The sequence below is a fragment of the Pleurodeles waltl genome, chromosome 1_2 (assembly GCF_031143425.1).
Source record: "Pleurodeles waltl isolate 20211129_DDA chromosome 1_2, aPleWal1.hap1.20221129, whole genome shotgun sequence".
Classification (NCBI taxonomy): Eukaryota; Metazoa; Chordata; class Amphibia; order Caudata; family Salamandridae; genus Pleurodeles; species Pleurodeles waltl.
The window spans coordinates 729,977,523-729,997,867 of NC_090437.1; the positions used below are offsets into that span (position 1 = coordinate 729,977,523).

Sequence of the window (20,345 nt, forward strand, 5' to 3'; positions counted from 1 at the left end):
CTTAAAGGAAAACATGATGCATTTAAAAAGAAAAAATGAAACGTTTAAGTTTCATTTTTTAAGAGTAGGCAGTGGTCTGTTGAACCACTGCCTGCTCTTAAAAATATTTTCCCAACCATTCTCAAAGGGTACTGTGGCCCCTAGGCACCCCTTCCCATTTACAAATGGGTCACCACCAAATTTCTATTGGCGGTAAATCACGAATGTTTTGCAACCACATTTTGGTCTCAAAACATTCACACATGTGACTGCATTTTAGTCTCAAAACATTTGTGCATATCTTTTCAGATTCAGTGTTGGGAAGGGACACCATCATCACGCCCCTTCCTAATACCGGATCACAACACCCAAATTGCGATTTGGTAACAAATTACAGACTCACAATTTGGGCATGTTACATCCCAAAAAGTATTTTGTGTAGTCACAAATGGACCGTATTGCAACTAGGAAAATGCTTTGCACATATGGCCTGCAATTAGCAAGTCTCAAAATAAAATGTACAACAGTGTGTTTGACACTGTCTGTGATTTCCAGTGAGTCGCAAATGGACGTGCCTCATCAATATTCATGAGGCAGGTCGTAATTTGCGACCCATTGTGAATGTCCAAAATTGCATGGAATGTGGCATGCTGGCGTCAGCAGATTAACATGTCTGGATTTATTTTTTAATAAAGCAATCTTTTTATTTAAAATACAACCAATTTTCCTTAAAGGAAAACATGATGCATTTAAAAAGAAAAAATGAAACGTTTAAGTTTCATTTTTTAAGAGTAGGCAGTGGTCCGTTTAACCACTGCCTACTCTTAAAAATATTTTCCCAACCATTCTCAAAGGGTACGGTGGCCCCTAGGCACCTATTCCCATTTACAAATGGGTCACCACCAAATTTCTATTGGCGGTAAACCACGAATCTTTTGCAACCACATTTTGGTCTCAAAACATTCACACATGTGACTGCATTTTAGTCTCAAAACATTTGTGCATATCTTTTCAGATTCAGTGTTGGGAAGGGACACCATCGTCACGCCCCTTCCTAATACCGGATCACAACACCCAAATTGCGATTCGGTAACAAATTACAGACTCACAATTTGGGCATGTTACATCCCAAAAAGTATTTTTTGTAGTCACAAATGGGCCGTATTGCAACTAGGAAAATGCTTTGCACATGTGGCCCTATATCCTTAATATTTTCAAACCCTTGTGATGAAGTTTCATACTCTTCAACTTCTTTCAATTTCTAACATTAGTCATAGAAACTTGATTGGGTTTGTTTGCGATCTCCTTTTAACTTACTCTTTCTTTTTTGATAGGTTGCTGTACTCAGTACTTCCCCCCTCTGTAGCCAATGAACTGAGACACAAGCGTCCTGTGGCGGCTAAACGATACGATAATGTGACTATCCTCTTCAGTGGTATTGTGGGATTCAATTCCTTCTGTAGCAAGCATGCCTCTGGAGAAGGAGCAATGAAAATTGTTAATCTTCTTAATGATATTTACACACGATTTGACGTTTTGACAGATTCTCGGAAAAATCCTTATGTTTATAAGGTAAGTTTTCTGTACACATTACATGACGTTTATTTTTGGGAATCTAATCTAACGATGTATAATGTTATATAGTCACAAATTGCATGTGCTGTATTTTGCCATAGAATGGCGGGTGGCAAGTTTAATGTTAGTATGGCAATGTCATTTCTGCTGCTTGCTTTTGAAAACATGTTGAATGCTACAACGCAGGTGGCACAGTAATACCTATAAACGTTTAAAAGAGAACCGTTTTTCAAAAATCTACAAATAGATATTTTTTGGTATATGTGCAGAGTCATGCTGCACTTCTCTTGTACAAGGCACAAAATCTTCCCTCGATTTGTTAATAAAAATTTCATACAATGATCTAATCAATTTAAAACACATTCCCAAATAACTACTTTTTTACATTGTAAAGTGTGATAAGTGCAAGGCCAACAACTGACTGGTTGCCCAGTGGACACGTAGAGGTGGCTCACAAAAAATGACTCGTGACTTAAATTGGTGTATGTGAGAATCTGAACGTGGAAATGTATATGAATTTGTATATGAAAATCATTATTTTGCCTAATTCACGTTTTGAATAAAAAAACGGAGACATTTCTACTGCCCATGTGACAGGGAAAAGGTTGCAATTAAGGCTGCACTTTCAAAAGTTCACAACAGCACACTTTAATATTACAAGGCGAGTGCTGCGCTACTGGCTTTGCAAGTATTTGTTCTCATTGGCACTTTGTGTGCATTCTTTTTTATTAGTTTATCCTTCCGATATGGCTATCTACTACGTTGGAATGGTAAATAAACAAGCATTGACAAAGCCAACAGCAAGCCCTGACTTTGCCAATGATTTTTTAGCCATGTTGTACAGCAGCATTGCTGAAACTAAAAAAAAACAAAATGCAATGATACGGCCTGCACTTGAAGGGCTGGACGAGAGTCGACAAAGAAAGGTGGAGGGAGTGTGGGAGGTACAAAAACTAATGGATGAGCAAGCAGTCAAAAAGGCATTATGACACAGCCAGCGCTGGCTGCGACATACAGTCTTTTGGTTGAGCAAAGCAGCCCGCAAGCGCTGTTTTTCTGATGCATTGTAATCTGTATGTGGGCTTCAGCCATGCCCATCTCACGCCCATGACTTTCATTCATTCATTGGTCTGCCTTTCAAAATGCACACGCTTTCATTGGTAAATGCTTCACGTTTGCTCTGCCTTTAGGCTGCTTTGTGATGCCCTGGAGACTGACACTGTTACATGGATGATTGCACGATCGTCCACATAGGTTTGTCTGGCCCACTATTTTTTTGCATGGCCATATGTTGTTTCTTCGCTGTTTGGGGCATGTCGTTATTGTGAGCTTCGTACTGCCAAACCGTAAGTTGTTTCTTCATTGTTGGCGGCTTGCCACTATTGTGTCGGTTCGTGCTGGTGGCGTATGATGTTTTCTAATTTTTTGGGGCCATGGCGCTATCGCAATGGTTCATGCTGGTGGTCTTATGTTGTTTTTTCATTGTTGGGAGCATGCTGTTATCGCGCCGGTTCACTCTGGTGGTCTTATGGTGTTTTTAATTGTTATGAGCATTTCGCTATCATGCCAGGTCACGCTAGTGGCCGTATGTTGTTTCTTCATTGTTCTAGGCATGCCGCTATTTTGCTTGTTTGCGCTGGTGGCCACATGTTCTCTTCATTGTTTGGGGCATGCCACCATCGTGCCGCCTCATTCCTTGTTTTCAGCATGCAACCATATTGTTACTGTTTACATTTCACATGCTTTACTTAATCTTGCATTCTCCGAGTGTTTTTTTTTTCAAGGGTGTTGTTACTCATTTCACACCATAATACTCTTGTCTCCCCACCCTCATAACTGATTACCCATTTTCTGGTTTTCCTGGGCCGCAAGATCATACAAATGGCAGTAGCGCTATGCAAATTTCAGCACTCTCCTGCATACCATTTAAAAAAAAATAATTACATTTTCCAAGCCAATACCGCTAACTTTCACGAATGTGAGACCTAATGCATTGCAAATGCTTGTTTTTCTTATTGTGGGAGGTGATTGGCAACACAGAGGGATGGAGGTAGAAGGAAACATGGAGGGAAAGAGCGGGATAGCAGGCAATCCAGAGGGTGAGGGCAGCAGGTAACTTGGAGAGGGGAGGAGACAACATAGAGGAGGGAGGGCCAGGAGTCATCACAGGGAATTAGGGTGAGTCTGGGCAGCATAAACATTGGAAGAGGTAGGGAGGAGCTGTGGGCAAGCTGACTACAACAGCGAATGGGAGGGACGTATGGTGGCAGGTTGGTAACAATGAATAGTAAGAGGATGCTGGGAGGGACAGGGCAAGCTCTTAATGGAGAGTGGAAGAGCTGGTGGCAAGAAGATGCAAGCAGAGTGTCAGCAGGAGGGAAGGTCGAGGATAGTTGGCAAGTATGCAAGGGAGACAACTCAAAAAAGATGCAGTCTGGTAAAGTGTTTAAAGACAAAGATAAGAGTGCACCTAAAAAATGGGCAGTGGGAAGACACAAGTAATGAGTCAATGCCCCAGAGGAGGGACAAATGCAGGAAGAGGAAGGACACTGCTAAACTAAGAAGCAAGGAAATGAGAGTGATAATGAAGCAGAGAGCTACAATGCAGACACTGGATACTTGTTAGACTTGGCATCCTTGGTGTGGTCTCCCCTAACTTTTTGACTCTGTTTCCCAGGTTGCTGATGTGTGCTGGACTCTGTTTTTGCTGTTTTTTGTTACTCTGGGCACTTTGCCACTGCTATCCAGTGCTAAAGTACAAGTGCTCATATGTACAATGTATGTGTAATTGTCGTAGTTGGACTCTTGTTCTAGCCAAGGCTGCTGGTTTAAGGATGACAGTACTTACGTTTGTAGGTGACTATGCCAATCCTACAACAAAATGCAACCGTCGTCCCAACCCTTCGAGCTCACTAGCAGTACCTCACCAAAAACTCTAAACAGTCAAATGTGATTTGTGGCAGCCTTTACGCATGGACTCAAAAGCATGACATCTCAGGGAGAGTCGTGGTTAAACGGTGATTACCCCTTTCTCACATTAACAACATATCTCAATCACACACAGACAATGAAGAAGATCCAGTAAAGTTTGAATAATATTTATTTCATCAAAACTTCAATCTGCGATAAGTTGCATGGGCTGCAATGATTAGAATGAAGAGCAATGCAAGGAACAGAATGGTGAAGACAAGAGTTTTTAACACAAAGACTCCTACCATCTTGCATTCACTCGATATTATGAAGTGTGTTATATGTCCCAATACCCTACTCTGTAGGCCTAACCTCTAACCCAGAATAGAGCTAGGTATGTTAAACTTCAATCTGCCAATACCATGTCCATGCGAAGAGCCCTTAACCCTTGTTGCCTTGGAATGAGGTCTCTAACTCAGACTCCGCAGGAACATGAAGACTGGGTCAGTGTCAATGCGACGTGCCACAGCGATAGCACCTGGTTGGAATCACTCTGCCTATCTGATAAAGTAAGGAGTATATATACAGATCTGCCTGGACCCCTGACATGGGTTAGTTCTGAAACAATAGATAACAAGCCGTGCTTGGGACGGTAATTAGTATAAACAATTCCCTCGAAAGCGCGAAGAGGGAAAGTACTTAACGCGTCACCTTCAGTTTGTTTGTATTTGTTGCCTGATCTTGATGCCTTAGCGCGGTGGCACTGATAAGGAAAATCAAAATATAGGCCTAAGTCAAAACAAGGCATAAATTCACTAAAACAGAGTGGGCTAGGAGGGGTAAAAGTCATTAAGTGACGGGAGCACGAGTCTGCAAGCCAATGGCTAAGCTAACCCCTGTAGTCCTATTAAAACAAACTAGGATTCACCACATAATTGACTTTCCATGACTGGCATATTTGATTTACTAGTAAGTCCCTAGTACAGTGCACTAGAGGTGCCCAGGGCCTGTATGTCAAATGCTACTAATCGGCTTGCAGCACTGGTTGTGCCACCCACATAAGTAGCCCTGTAAACATGGCTCAGACCTGACACTGCAGTGTCTGTGTGGGCAGTTTAAATCTGCCAATTCGACTTGGCAAGAGTACCCACTTGCCAGGCCTAAACCTTCTCTTTTATACATGTAAGGAACCCCTGAGATAGATCGTAGGTAGCCCCATGGGTAGGGTGCAGTGTATGTAAGAGGTGTGGCATGTACTTATGTGTTTTACATGTCCTAACAATGAAGTACTGCTAAATTCGTTTTTCACTGTTGCAAGGCCTATCTCTCTCATAGGTTAACATGGGGGCTGCCTTTAAATATTAGTAAAGCCCAGATTCCCTTTGGAAGCAGATAGACATGTGTAGTTTAGGGTCTCTTAACTCACAATTTAAAAACACATCTTTTAGTGAAGTTGGTTTTTAGATTGTGTGTTTGAAAATACCACTTTTGGAAAGTAGGCATTTTCTTGCTTAAACCATTCCGTGACTCTGCCTGTTTGTGCATTCCATGTCTGGGTCAGTTTGACAGTTGGGCTGTTTGCACCTCTCTTTAGACAGTGACACAAAGGGGGCTGGGGTGTAGCCTGCATATCCTGAGGAGCCATCGGTGTTAGGAGGGAGGGGGGGAGTGGTCACTCACACCTGAAAGGGCTGTGCCTACCCTCACACAATACAGTCTCAAACACCTTGATGTGTGTCTGGGGCCTGGCCTGGGCAAGGAAGGATCTTACAAACAAGAGAGACTTTCCTTTGAAGTAGGCCTTCTTCAAAGGAAGAAAGAAGTATAAGAAGAGGACCCAAAACCCCTAAAGTTTAAGGTCCAGATGTAGGTAAGTACGGGTTTGGGACTCGCAAATTGCGAGTCTGAGTGACTCGCAATTTGCGAGTCACAAACCCATATGCAAGATGGTGTCCCTGACACCATCTGCGAATCGCAAGGGGGTCGCAAAGACCCACCTAATTAATATTAATGAAGTGGGTCGTAATTTGCGACCCTCTTGCGATTCGCTGCACTCACAGGGATGGTGGCCTGCTGGAGACAGCAGACCACCATGTCTGACTGCTTTTTAATAAAGCATTTTTTTATTTTTGTATTGCAGCCTGTTTTACGAGTTGCAATACACTTGAGAAAATGAAACGTTTTTGTTTCATTTTTTTAGAGTAGGCAGTGGTCCATAGGACCACTGCCTGTTCTAAAGAAATATTTTCAGAGCCATTCACAAAGGGGAAGGGGTCCCATAGGGACCCCTTCCCTTTTGCGAATGGGTTAGCACCCACTTCACATGGGTGCTAACTGCAAATTGTTTGCGACCGCGTTCGCGGTCACAAAGCAATTCTGCATCGCGATGCGAATCGCAAAGAGGAAGGGGTACATCCCTTCCTATTTGTGAGTCGCATTCCCATTTTGCAAGTCTGTAACCAAGTGACTGACTCGCAAAATGGGAATGAGCATCGCTATGCGCGTTTTGCATGGCGCAAACAGCACATTTTGCTGTTTGCGCCATGCAAAACCTTTTGTACATCTGGCCCTAGATCACTTCTGGAATAAAGAGGAACCTCTGCCAAGGAGAAGAGCTGAGAAGTGCTGCCCCTGCCTGTGACTGTGCTTGTTGGGCTATTCTGCAGTTGCTGCTTCTGCCTGTGAAATGGGACAAAGACTGGACTTTGTGGTATATTCCTGCTTGAGAAGAATCTTCAAGGGCTTGGACTAAGCTTGCCCCCTGTTCTGAAGTCTCAGGACCATCAAAGATTTCCCCTACCAGCACCTGGACTCTCTGCTGAGACTCCTGCCCTGACAAGTGGTGCCCTATCTATTCCCTGGGCCCTTGAAAGGAAAAGCTGGTGAAAATCCAAGAAAACTGACTTCGGCCGACTCATGACTGATGCCGCTGCTGAATCCTGTGACGCTGCCTGCAACGGTCTCCGTGGTCGTCGCAGGAGTGCGACGACCCGCGCAGGCCCAACACATCGCTGCAGCCCTGCTGAAATCAGCGACACTGTGGAAGTCGCTGCACCATGTAGTGACGCCAAATATCGACTCCGCCCAAAGTGCGCAGATTCAACGCTTCGCACCGACGATGCCTCACCTCCACCTCTCTGCAGCAAGGACCCAACACCTCTTTACGACGCCTCCGCTCCTTCGCCCCACAGCACTGGAACTGACACCTCCTCGGATTCAGCGACGCCGCAATCCCCGACTTCGCGCACCTGCTTGTTCTCACATTTTACTAAGGTACGGTACCTGGGGGTCTGTGTGACTCCGTACCTGGCACCATTGGCATTGGATTGTTGGGAATGACTCCATCACGACACTGTGTTATCACCTCATCAAAGCATTTTGTGTTTCTAAGTGCTATTTTTGAGTTTAATCTTTAAAAATTAACACTTGACTTGGGTATGTCGGATTTTTGTCGTTTTGGTCTTGTTTTGTTTAGATAAATATTGGCTATTTTTCTAAACCTGTGTGGAGTCATTTTGTGGTGTTCTTACTGTATTACTGTGTGTGTTGGTACAAATACTTTACACAACTGAAGTTAAGCCTGCCTGCTCGTGCCAAGGTACCAAGTGGGTGAGTGGGGGTTAGCTGAGGGTGATTCTCCTTTACCCCGACTAGAGTGATGGCCCTGCTTGGACGGGGGTAACCTGACTGCCAACCAAAGACCCATTTCTAACATTGGTGCTCAGCAGTTGGGACTGGACTTGTATTTGTACTTGACATACAGTAATTAAGTGTACACTACGGTTTTCAATGCAGACTATTATGTGACCACAAAGTACTTGTCTTTGGTATATTGTTTTTTTCTCTCTTTTCGATTTTTCCCTACTTCCATTTGGTGGTAATCCTTTATTGACTTTTGAACTCCATTTCGGAACTTGTTTCCTGCCTTTGTAACTTTGCACATTTAACTCTTCATCATGTCTCAATCTGGAGAGGCATCAGCTAGAGCTGCTTTTGATTTAGGGAAATTGGAGAGTTACACAGTTGCCCAAATGAAACAGTTCTGTAAGGATCTTGCATGTCCCATTAGGAGCATCACCAGGAAGGAGGAGCTGCCTGGGTGACAGCCAAGGAAGCTGAGTGGCACACAGAGGACGAGGATGAGGGTAAGAAGGAGGTGGTGCAGAGTATTCACAATGGTATAGTGGGTGGGCCTGTTATGTCCAGGGAGAGGGTCTCCAGGGCAGGTAGCAGTGTGTCATCCAAGGGTCTGACTCCTGAAGAGTTGCAGGACAGACAGTCAGAGAGGGCTCACCAGTTGGAGTTGAAGAAAATAAGGATGGCCATAGAAGAGAACAAGTTATTGTTGGCTCCTGAGCTCAGCTTGAGGGAGCTGGGCCAGAGGAGCCAGTCTAATAGCATGGTGGCGGCAATAGCCCAGTGCAGCCTGAGAGGAGGGTGCACATTCCCAAAGACCTAGTGAAGGATTACAAGAGGGAGGATGACATACTGTTATGGTTCAAGGGATATGTGTCTGCTCTCCATATGAATCTGATCCCTGAAGCTCATTGGGGGGCAGGTCTGTGGAAGCACTTCGAGGTAGAGGGGAGGGGCACCTTGACATCCTTTGGGGATCCCAAGGGGCTCACCTACCCTATCATGAAGGGCATCCTGATCACAAGGTATGATCTCACACCCCTGAGCAGCACAATGACAAGTTTAAGTCCTATAAGAAGAAGGAATCTCAAACATGGTTGGAATGTGTTAATTCCTTTTGCAGGTCACTGGATGGTTGATTGAAGGCCCGAATTTTAACAACATATGAAAGGCTTTACAATTTAATTACTTGGGAGCACCTGTACAGTTTATGTTTTCCAGAGCTGCGCCAGAACCTAATTGAAAGCAAGCTGACTGACCCCAGGAAGCTTGTGAGGGGATGTGGACTGCTGGGAGAGCACCAGGTTCTAGAAGAGGTATGGTGGAGACCACGCCAAGGGTGGCCAGAGTCCCTCTCAGAAGAAAGAGGGGGGTAAGGGTAAACAGGGGGAGTTCTTTAAAGGGCCCCAATGTAGTTCCCAGGGTCAGGATTCCCAGCTCCCAAGTGAAAAGAAGCCATGGTTCACCAAAGGGAGACCTGTGGAAGGGGGTCCCCCCGTAAGTGTCATGCATGTGACCAGCTGGGTCACGTGAGGGGGGACCCCAAATGCCCCAAGTGTACACCGGCATCCTCTTGTGCGCAGTCAAAGGGGTTGGCTAGTATAGCACTTGGGGAGAAGTTGGTTCCAGGTAGGTGGAAACTGAGATGACCCTTGTCTCACTAGGGAACAGTGAGATGGTCCAGAAAACCCTTGTGCCTGAGAACACTAAAAAGTACAGGCAGTGGGTGACCATTAATGGACAGAAGGTAGAGGCTCTGAGAGACACAGGAACCAGTGTGACTACCGTGAGGAGTCACCTGGTTTCTGAAGAGCAGATAGATCCCATGCACTTCAACAAGTAGTTGCAGTGGACAACTCAGAGCACCTGTGCAGAGTGGTGCAGGTTCACTTTGAATGGGGGGGTCTCAGGTTCCCTAAAAGTAGCTGTGAGTCCAACCATGCCTGTGGTTTGTTTGCTTGGCAATGACCTGGAGGATTCCCCTTGGAAGGAGGTGGAACATAGGTCACACTTGGAGATGTTGGGTCTACCTGAGTGGGTATGTATATCCACCAGGTCAATGGCAGCCCCTCAGGGTGGTCAAGAGCCCCTAGAGCCTGAAACAGTGGCCTAGGGGACCGCCAAAAGAGGAAGGGCAAGGGTCGCAGGAAACCGGACCCAGAAGTTCCCATGGTTCGGGAGGATGCAGAGCCTGAGGGTGATGCACTGGAGCTTACAGGGGAACATGTGGCTGACTGGGGGAGGTCTCTGAGCTGTCGCAGTGGCAGTTGGAAGGGGGACCCACCAGGGAAGCATTATGTGAGGCAGAAAAAACATGCGCTACTCTAGTGGGTTTGCGGTAGCAGGCTGCTGACCAGGGGTCTGGCAAGGAGCCAGGATCTCACCTAATCTATTGGGAGGACGGCCTCCTGTATAGTCAGCCTATGGTTGCTGAGCCTGATCACCCCGTGTGCTACTGGTACCTCAGTGCTTCAGAGCCTTTGTACTGGGTCTGGTTCATGACGTGCCGTAAGCTGGACATTTGGGGCAGGACAAGACCTTTGAACGGCTTGTCACCCACTTTTACTGGTCCCTAATGCACAGGCATTCGAATGCTCATTGTAGTTCTTGCCAAAATTGTCTGGTAAGTGGCAAGAGTGAGGGGAAATGTAAGGCTCCCCTCCAAACTTTTTCTGTAATTAGTACCACCTTTGAAAGGGTCGGTATTGACATTGTGGTACCCGGAAGCCATTCTGCTGAGATCAACCAGTTCCCCTGTGGTGGGTCCTGTGTTTATGGGGGTTTTCCCCAAGGAAGTGGTATGTGATAGGGGTACCAAATTCATATCCACATATATGAAGTGTCTGTGGCAGGTGTGTAGGGTAACTTATAAGTTCACCTCTCCTTACCACCCCTAAAGAAATGGTCTGGTTGTAAGATTCAACCACACCCTAAAATGCATGATCATGGGCCTGTCAGAGCCCTTGAGGCAGACGTGGGACATCATCTTGCCATGCATTCTGTTCACCTACAGAAAGGTGCCTCAAAAAGGGCTTGGCTTTAGTCATTTTGAGTTACTGTATGGCCACTCTGTTAGGGGTCCCTTGAGTCTGGTGAAGGAGAGCTTACAGAAAGTGTAGGAGGCTGGACTGGCTTGTAGTGAGTACCAAGGGGTACTTGCACCTTGCACCAGGCCCAGTTATCCCTTATTAGTGTATAGGGTGTCTAGCAGCTTAGGCTGATAGATAATGGTAGCTTAGCAGAGCAGCTTAGGCTGAACTAGGAGACGGGTAAAGCTACTACAGTACCACTTAGTGTCATATGCACAATATCATAAGAAAACACAATACACAGTTATACTAAAAATAAAGGTACTTTATTTTTATGACAATATGCCAAAGTATCTTAGAGTGTACCCTCAGTGAGAGGATAGGAAATATACACAAGATATATATACACAATAGCAAAAATATGCAGTATAGTCTTAGAAAACAGTGCAAACAATGTATAGTTACAATAGGATGCAATGGGGAAACATAGGGATAGGGGCAACACAAACCATATACTCCAAAAGTGGAATGCGAACCACGAATGGACCCCAAACCTATGTGACCTTGTAGAGGGTCGCTGGGACTATTAGAAAATAGTGAGAGTTAGAAAAATAACCCTCCCCAAGACCCTGAAAAGTGAGTGCAAAGTGCACTAAAGTTCCCCTAAGGACAAAGAAGTCGTGTTAGAGGAATAATGCAGGAAAGACACAAACCAACAATTCAACAACGCTGGATTTCCAATCTGGGGTACCTGTGGAACAAGGGGACCAAGTCCAAAAGTCACAAGCAAGTCGGAGATGGGCAGATGCCCAGGAAATGCCAGCTGTGGGTGCAAAGAAGCTTCTACTGGACAGAAGAAGCTGCGGTATCTGCAGGAACGCAAAGGGCTAGAGACTTCCCCTTTAGAGGACGGATCCCTCTCGCCTTGTAGAGTCGTGCAGAAGTGTTTTCCTGCCGAAAGAACGCCAACAAGCCTTGCTAGCTGCAAATCATGCGGTTAGCGTTTTTGGATGCTGCTGTGGCCCAGGAGGGACCAGGAGGTCTCAAATTGGACCAGGAGGTAGAGGGGACGTCGAGCAAGAAAAGGAGCCCTCTTAGCAGCAGGTAGCACCCGGAGAAGTGCCAGAAACAGGCACTACGAGGATGCGTGAAATGGTGCTCACCCGAAGTCGCACAAAGAAGTCCCACGTCGCCGGAGAACAACTTAGGAGTGCCGTGGACCCAGGCTGGACTGTGCACAAAGGATTTCTGCCGGAAGTGCACGGAGGCCGGAGTAGCTGCAAAAGTCGCGGTTCCCAGCAATGCAGTCTAGCGAGGTGAGGCAAGGACTTACCTCCACCAAACTTGGACTGAAGAGTCACTGGACTGTGGGGGCCACTTGGACAGAGTTGCTGGATTCGAGGGACCTCGCTCGTCGTGCTGAGAGGAGACCCAAGGGACCGGTAATGCAGCTTTTTGGTGCCTGCGGTTGCAGGGGGAAGATTCCGTCGACCCACAGGAGATTTCTTCGGAGCTTCTAGTGCAGAGAGGAGGCAGACTACCCCCACAGCATGCACCACCAGCAAAACAGTCGAGAAGGCGGCAGGATCAGCGTTACAGATTTGCAGTAGTCGTCTTTGCTACTTTGTTGCAGTGTTGCAGGCTTCTAGCGCGGTCAGCAGTCGATTCCTTGGCAGAAGGTGAAGAGAGAGATGCAGAGGAACTCGGATGAGCTCTTGCATTCGTTATCTAAAGTTTCCCCAGAGATAGAGACCCTAAATAGCCAGAAAAGAGGGTTTGGCTACTTAGGAGAGAGGATAGGCTAGCAACACCTGAAGGAGCCTATCACAAGGAGTCTCTGACGTCACCTGGTGGCACTGGCCACTCAGAGCAGTCCAGTGTGCCAGCAGCACCTCTGTTTCCAAGATGGCAGAGGTCTGGAGCACACTGGAGGAGCTCTGGACACCTCCCAGGGGAGGTCAGGGGAGTGGTCACTCCCCTTTCATTTGTCCAGTTTCGCGCCAGAGCAGGGCTAAGGGGTCCCCTGAACCGGTGTAAACTGGCTTATGCAGAATTGGGCACATCTGTGCCCAAGAAAGCATTTCCAGAGGCTGGGGGAGGCTACTCCTCCCCTGCCTTCACACCATTTTCCAAAGGGAGAGGGTGTCACACCCTCTCTCAGAGGAAGTTCTTTGTTCTGCCATCCTGGGCCAGGCCTGGCTGGACCCCAGGAGGGCAGATGCCTGTCTGAGGGGTTGGCAGCAGCAGCAGCTGCAGTGAAACCCCAGGAAGGGCAGTTTGGCAGTACCACGGTCTGTGCTACAGACCACTGGGATCATGGGATTGTGCCAACTATGCCAGGATGGCATAGAGGGGGCAATTCCATGATCATAGACATGTTACATGGCCATATTCGGAGTTACCATTGTGAAGCTACATATAGGTAGTGACCTATATGTAGTGCACGCGTATAATGGTGTCCCCGCACTCACAAAGTCAGGGAAATTGGCCCTGAACAATGTGGGGGCACCTTGGCTAGTGCCAGGGTGCCCTCACACTAAGTAACTTTGCACCTAACCTTTACCAGGTAAAGGTTAGACATATAGGTGACTTATAAGTTACTTAAGTGCAGTGTAAAATGGCTGTGAAATAACGTGGACGTTATTTCACTCAGGCTGCAGTGGCAGGCCTGTGTAAGAATTGTCAGAGCTCCCTATGGGTGGCAAAAGAAATGCTGCAGCCCATAGGGATCTCTTGGAACCCCAATACCCTGGGTACCTCAGTACCATATACTAGGGAATTATAAGGGTGTTCCAGTAAGCCAATGTAAATTGGTAAAAATGGTCACTAGCCTGTTAGTGACAATTTGGAAAGAAATGAGAGAGCATAACCACTGAGGTTCTGATTAGCAGAGCCTCAGTGAGACAGTTAGTCACTACACAGGTAACACATTCAGGCACACTTATGAGCACTGGGTTACCAGGGTCCCAGTGACACATACAACTAAAACAACATATATACAGTGAAAAATGGGGGTAACATGCCAGGGAAGATGGTACTTTCCTACACAACCCCCCCCCCAAACGAAGGACAATAAGACTAGCCATGACCTGATGAGTCTTCATTGTCTAAGTGGAAATATCTGGAGAGTCCATCTGCATTGGAGTGGCTACTCCCAGGTCTATGTTCCACTGTATAGTCCATTCCCTGTAGGGATATGGACCACCTCAACAATTTAGGATTTTCACCTTTCATTTGTTTTAGCCAAAGTAGAGGTTTGTGGTCTGTCTGAACAATGAAGTGAGTGCCAAACAGGTATGGCCTCAACTTCTTCAGAGCCCAGACCACAGCAAAGGCCTCCCTCTCTATGGCAGACCAACGCTTTTCTCTAGGGGTCAACCTCCTACTAATAAAAGCAACAGGTTGATCCTGGCCCTCAGAATTAAGTTGTGATAGGACTGCCCCTACTCCTAATTCAGATGCATCAGTTTGGACATAGAATTTTTTAGAGAAACAAGGGCTTTTCAGGACAGGTGCAGAGCACATGGCCTGCTTCAGCTCCTCAAAAGCTTTCTGACAATTTGCTGTCCATAATACCTTTTTAGGCATTTTTTTGGATGTGAGGTCATTAAGAGGGGCTGCAATGGAGCCATAGTTCTTAATGAACCTCCTGTAATACCCAGTGAGGCCTAGGAAGGCTCTCACCTGAGTCTGAGTGGTAGGGGGAACCCAATCAATAATTGTTTGGATTTTCCCCTGAAGTGGTGCAATCTGTTCCCCACCAACAAGGTGTCCCAGATAAACCACCTTACCCTGCCCTATCTGGCACTTTGAAGCCTTGATAGTGAGGCCTGCCTTCTGCAGGGCCTCCAAAACTTTCCATAGGTGGACCAGGTGATCATCCCAGCTGGAGCTAAAGACAGCTATATCGTCCAAATATGCTGCACTGAAAGCTTCCAGCCCTTGCAGGACTGTGTTCACCAACCTTTGAAAAGTGGCAGGTGCATTTTTCAAACCAAAAGGCATTACAGTAAACTGGTAATGTCCTCCAATGGTTGAAAATGCAGTTTTAGTTTTAGCATCTTCTGACAATTTGATCTGCCAATACCCTGCAGTCAAATCAAAAGTGCTTAGTTACTTGGCAGATGCCAGTGTATCTATGAGCTCATCTGCCCTGGGTATAGGGTGAGCATCAGTTTTGGTTACCAAGTTGAGACCTCTATAGTCTACACAAAACCGCATTTCCTTCTTTCCATCTTTGGAATGGGGTTTTGGTACAAGTACCACAGGAGAAGCCCATGGACTTTCAGAGTGCTCAACCACTCCTAGTTCTAACCTTTTCTGCACCTCTTGCTTTATGCAGTCCCTGACATGGTCAGGCTGCCTATAGATCTTACTTTTGACAGGTAAACTGTCTCCAGTATCTATAGTGTGCTCACACCAAGAAGTGGTACCTGGCACAGTAGAGAAGAGTTCAGAGAATTGATCTAGGAGATTTATGCAATGGTCTTTCTGCTCAGCAGTAAGACAATCAGCCAAAACTACACCTTCCACAAGAGCATCTTGTTCTGTGGAAGAGAACAGATCAGGTAGAGGATCACTGTCTTCTTCCTGTCCCTCATCAGTTGCCATGAGCAGGGTGAGATCAGCCCTGTCATAGTAGGGTTTAAGGCGGTTGACATGGAGCACCCTAAGGGGACTCCTGGCAGTGTTTAAGTCAACTAAATACGTGACTTCTCCCTTCTTTTCAACAATTGTGTGGGGTCCACTCCATTTATCTTGGAGTGCTCTTGGGGCCACAGGCTCCAAGACCCACACTTTCTGCCCTGGTTGGTACTTAACCAAAACAGCCTTCTGATCATGCCATTGCTTCTGGAGCTCTTGGCTGGCTTGAAGGTTTTTGCTGGCCTTTTTCATGTACTCAGCCATCCTTGATCTGAGGCCAAGTACATAATCCACAATATCCTGTTTAGGAGCTTTTAAAGGTTGTTCCCAACCCTCCTTTACAAGTGTGAGTGGACCCCTAACAGGGTGTCCAAAAAGAAGTTCAAAGGGGCTGAATCCCACTCCTTTCTGGGGTACCTCCCTGTAGGCAAAAAGGAGGCATGGTAGAAGGATATCCCATCCCCTGCGGAGTTTTTCAGGGAGACCCATAATCATGCCTTTGAGAGTTTTATTAAATCTCTCCACCAGTCCATTTGTTTGTGGATGATAGGGTGTAGTGAACTTGTAAGTTACACCACACTCCTTCCACATGGCCTTTAAGTATGCAGACATGAAATTGCTTCCCCTGTCTGATACTACTTCCTTTGGGAAGCCCACCCTAGAAAATATTCCCAGGAGGGCCTTTGCCACTGCAGGAGCTGTAGTGGCCCTTAAAGGAATAGCTTCAGGATATCTTGTGGCATGGTCCACTACCACCAAGATAAACCTATTGCCTGAAGCAGTAGGAGGGTCAAGGGGGACAACTATGTCAACCCCTTCCCTTTCAAAGGGAACCCCAACCACAGGCAGTGGAATAAGGGGTGCCTTTGGGGTGCCACCTGTCTTGCCACTGGCTTGACAGGTTTCACAGGACTTACAAAAATCTTTTGTGTCCTCAGACATCCTAGGCCAATGAAACAAGGGAACAAGTCTGTCCCAAGTTTTCATTTGACCCAGGTGCCCAGCTAGGGGAATGTCGTGTGCAAGAGTTAGGAGGAACTTTCTGTACTCCTGAGGAATCACTAATCTCCTGGCAGCTCCAGGTTTAGGGTCCCTATGCTCAGTGTACAAGAGGTTGTCCTCCCAGTAAACTCTGTGAGAGTCACTGACATCCCCATTAGCCTGTTTGACAGCTTGCTGTCTTAGACCCTCTAATGTGGGACAGGTTTGCTGTGCCACACTCAGCTCCTCCCTGGCAGGCCCCCCTTCACCCAAAAGCTCAGCAGTGTCTGCTTCCAGCTCCTCTGGTGTAGGTTCTGCACAGGGAGGGAATTCTTCTTCCTCAGAAGTTGAATCCACTGTAGAGGGAGGGATAGTAGGAAGTGGTTTGCTTCTTCTAGCCCTAGCTTTAGGGAGCACTTGGTCCATTGTTCCAGGATCCAAGCTTCCCTGTCCTTTTTGCTTTTTGGCCTGAGCCCTTGTCAAAGCAAAAATATGCCCTGGGATGCCCAGCATTGCTGCATGGGCCTCCAACTCCACATCTGACCAAGCTGATGTCTCCAAATAATTTCCTAGTAGACAGTCTACAGGTAAATCTGTGGCTACCACAACTTTCTTTGGACCAGTAACCCCCCCCCCCCCAGTTGAGATTAACAACAGCCATAGGGTGGCTAAGTGTGTTGTTGTGAGCATCGGTTACTTGGTACTGGTGACCAAGTAGGTGTTGTTCAGGGTGGACCAGTTTCTCTATGACCATAGTCACACTGGCTCCAGTGTCCCTGTAGGCCTGAACCTCAACACCATTTATTAGGGGTAGCTGCTTGTACTTATCCATATTAAGGGGACAAGCAACTAAGGTGGCTAAATCAATAGCCCCCTCAGAGACTAACACAGCCTCTGTGGCCTCCCTAACAAGGCCAACCCCAACTAAGTTACCAATAGTGAGCCCAGCTACTCCCTTGGATTGGCTATTAGTAGGTTTGCTCCCACCACCACTGCTATTAGTAGGGACACTAGGGGTAGCAGTAGGGGTTGTAGTGGTAGGAGGCTTGGTGCTTTTCTTTGGACAACTGGGATCTGTTGTCCAATGGCCTTTTACTTTACATAAATAGCACCATGGTTTCTTTTCTTTGTTTTGATTAAAGGAGGATTTGGACCCACCACCCCCACCAGAGTGTTTTTGTGGGCCTGATGAAGACTCATTTTTAGATTTGTCCCCACCCTTGTCAGAAGACTTACCATCCTTCTTTTTGTTGCCATCTTTGTCACCCCCTGTATGAACTTTTCTGTTCACCCTTGTTCTGACCCATTTGTCTGCCTTCTTTCCCAATTATTGGGGAGAGGTCAGATCAGAGTCCACCAAGTACTGGTGCAACAAATCAGACACACAATTATTAAGAATATGCTCTCTCAGGATCAAGTTATACAGGCTGTCATAATCAGTAACTTTACTGCCATGTAACCACCCCTCCAAGGCCTTCACTGAATGGTCAATGAAATCAACCCAGTCTTGTGAAGACTCCTTTTTGGTATCTCTGAACTTTATCCTGTATTGTTCAGTGGTTAAGCCATAACCATCCAGGAGTGCATTCTTAAGTACTGTAAAATTATTGGCATCACTTTCTTTCACAGTAAGGAGCCTATCCCTACCTTTTCCACTAAATGATAGCCATAGGATAGGAGCCCACTGCCTTTGAGGGACATCCTGTACAACACAGGCCCTCTCAAGTGCAGCAAACCACTTGTTAATGTCATCCCCCTCCTTATAAGGGGGAACTATCTTGTGCAGATTCCTGGAATCATGCTCTTTTGCAGGATGACTATGGGGAATACTGCTGCTGCCACCATGGGTTTCTAAACCCAACTTCTGTCTTTCCTTCTCTAATTCTAAAGACTGTCTATCCAAATCCAGCTGTTGCTTTTTAAGCGTCAGTCTGGTTTGTTCCACCCTCAACTTATTGAGTTCCCTTTCTAACAATCTGTCATCAGGGTTGGTGGGAGGGACATTTCTAGATACAGAGGTATGATGGGAATGAACAGAAGGAGACATGTCCCTTACAGAGGGCACCCTAACAGCTTGGCTAACAGAAACATCAGTACCACTGTGGTGTGAGTAAATGCTTTTGCTATGATGTGAGACAACACTATTTGTATGGTGTGGCTCTTCATCATTACCAACTATGCTAGACTGTCTTGTAATGGGAAGGCTAAGAAGTTTATTTCCTGAACCTTTACCTGGGGGAGTCCCTGGATCAGATTGAGAACCATTAGCTACTTTTTCAACAGATGGGGCACTTTTAGCCTTATCTTGTTCTCTAAGCATGTTAAGTAACAGTTCCAAGGAAGGATTCTTCCCTACACTCAAACCTCTCTCTATGCAGAGACTCCTTGCTCCTTTCCAGCTAAGGTGATCATATGCAAGTTTGGACAGATCAACATTTTGGCCTGTGCCAGACATTTTTAGAGAGAGTTAAAGTGATAGAAAAAGAGAAAAAGTTTGTCAGAGCTTTTAGAAAGACAGAGAAAAAAACTTTAAAAACTTTTTAGAAAGTTTAGAAGTACTTTTCAGCACTTAGAAAAGAGTGAAAAGAGGAAATGAAAAACCTTTTGGCTATGTGTATATACACTGACCTTGTTTTGTATATTTTTCTCTTATGAAAAGTACAATGACAAGAGTGGTAAGTAGTCTCAAATCACTTATCCCACCACTGCACCACCAAAGTAGGAGGCTGGACTGGCTAGTAGTGAGTACCAAGGGGTACTTGCACCTTGCACCACGCCCAGTTATCCCTTATTAGTGTATAGGGTGTCTAGCAGCTTAGGCTGATAGATAATGGTAGCTTAGCAGAGCAGCTTAGGCTGAACTAGGAGACGGGTGAAGCTACTACAGTACCACTTAGTGTCATATGCACAATATCATAAGAAAACACAATACACAGTTATACTAAAAATAAAGGTACTTTATTTTTATGACAATATGCCAAAGTATCTTAGAGTGTACCCTCAGTGAGAGGATAGGAAATATACACAAGATATATATACACAATAGCAAAAATATGCAGTATAGTCTTAGAAAACAGTGCAAACAATGTATAGTTACAATAGGATAGGGGCAACACAAACCATATACTCCAAAAGTGGAATGCAAACCACGAATGGACCCCAAACCTATGTGACCTTGTAGAGGGTTGTTGGGACTATTAGAAAATAGTGAGAGTTAGAAAAATAACCCTCCCCAAGACCCTGAAAAGTGAGTGCAAAGTGCACTAAAGTTCCCCTAAGGACAAAGAAGTCGTGTTAGAGGAATAATGCAGGAAAGACACAAACCAACAATGCAACAACGCTGGATTTCCAATCTGGGGTACCTGTGGAACAAGGGGACCAAGTCCAAAAGTCACAAGCAAGTCGGAGATGGGCAGATGCCCAGGAAATGCCAGCTGTGGGTGCAAAGAAGCTTCTACTGGACAGAAGAAGCTGCGGTATCTGCAGGAACGCAAAGGGCTAGAGACTTCCCCTTTGGAGGACGGATCCCACTCGCCTTGTAGAGTTGTGCAGAAGTGTTTTCCCGCCGAAAGAATGCCAACAAGCCTTGCT

The 20,345-nt window shown here is 46.1% G+C and overlaps 1 protein-coding gene across 1 annotated transcript in view; it reads left to right on the forward strand.

Moving 5' to 3' along the window:
- GUCY1B1 (guanylate cyclase 1 soluble subunit beta 1) overlaps nt 1-20,345 on the forward strand; it is a 392,747-nt gene that overhangs the window by 261,139 nt on the left and 111,263 nt on the right. Inside the window, exon 10 of the mRNA XM_069243115.1 lies at nt 1,314-1,551. Within this exon, the coding sequence (XP_069099216.1) occupies nt 1,314-1,551 (238 nt within the window). The remainder of the gene's footprint in view (nt 1-1,313; nt 1,552-20,345) is intronic.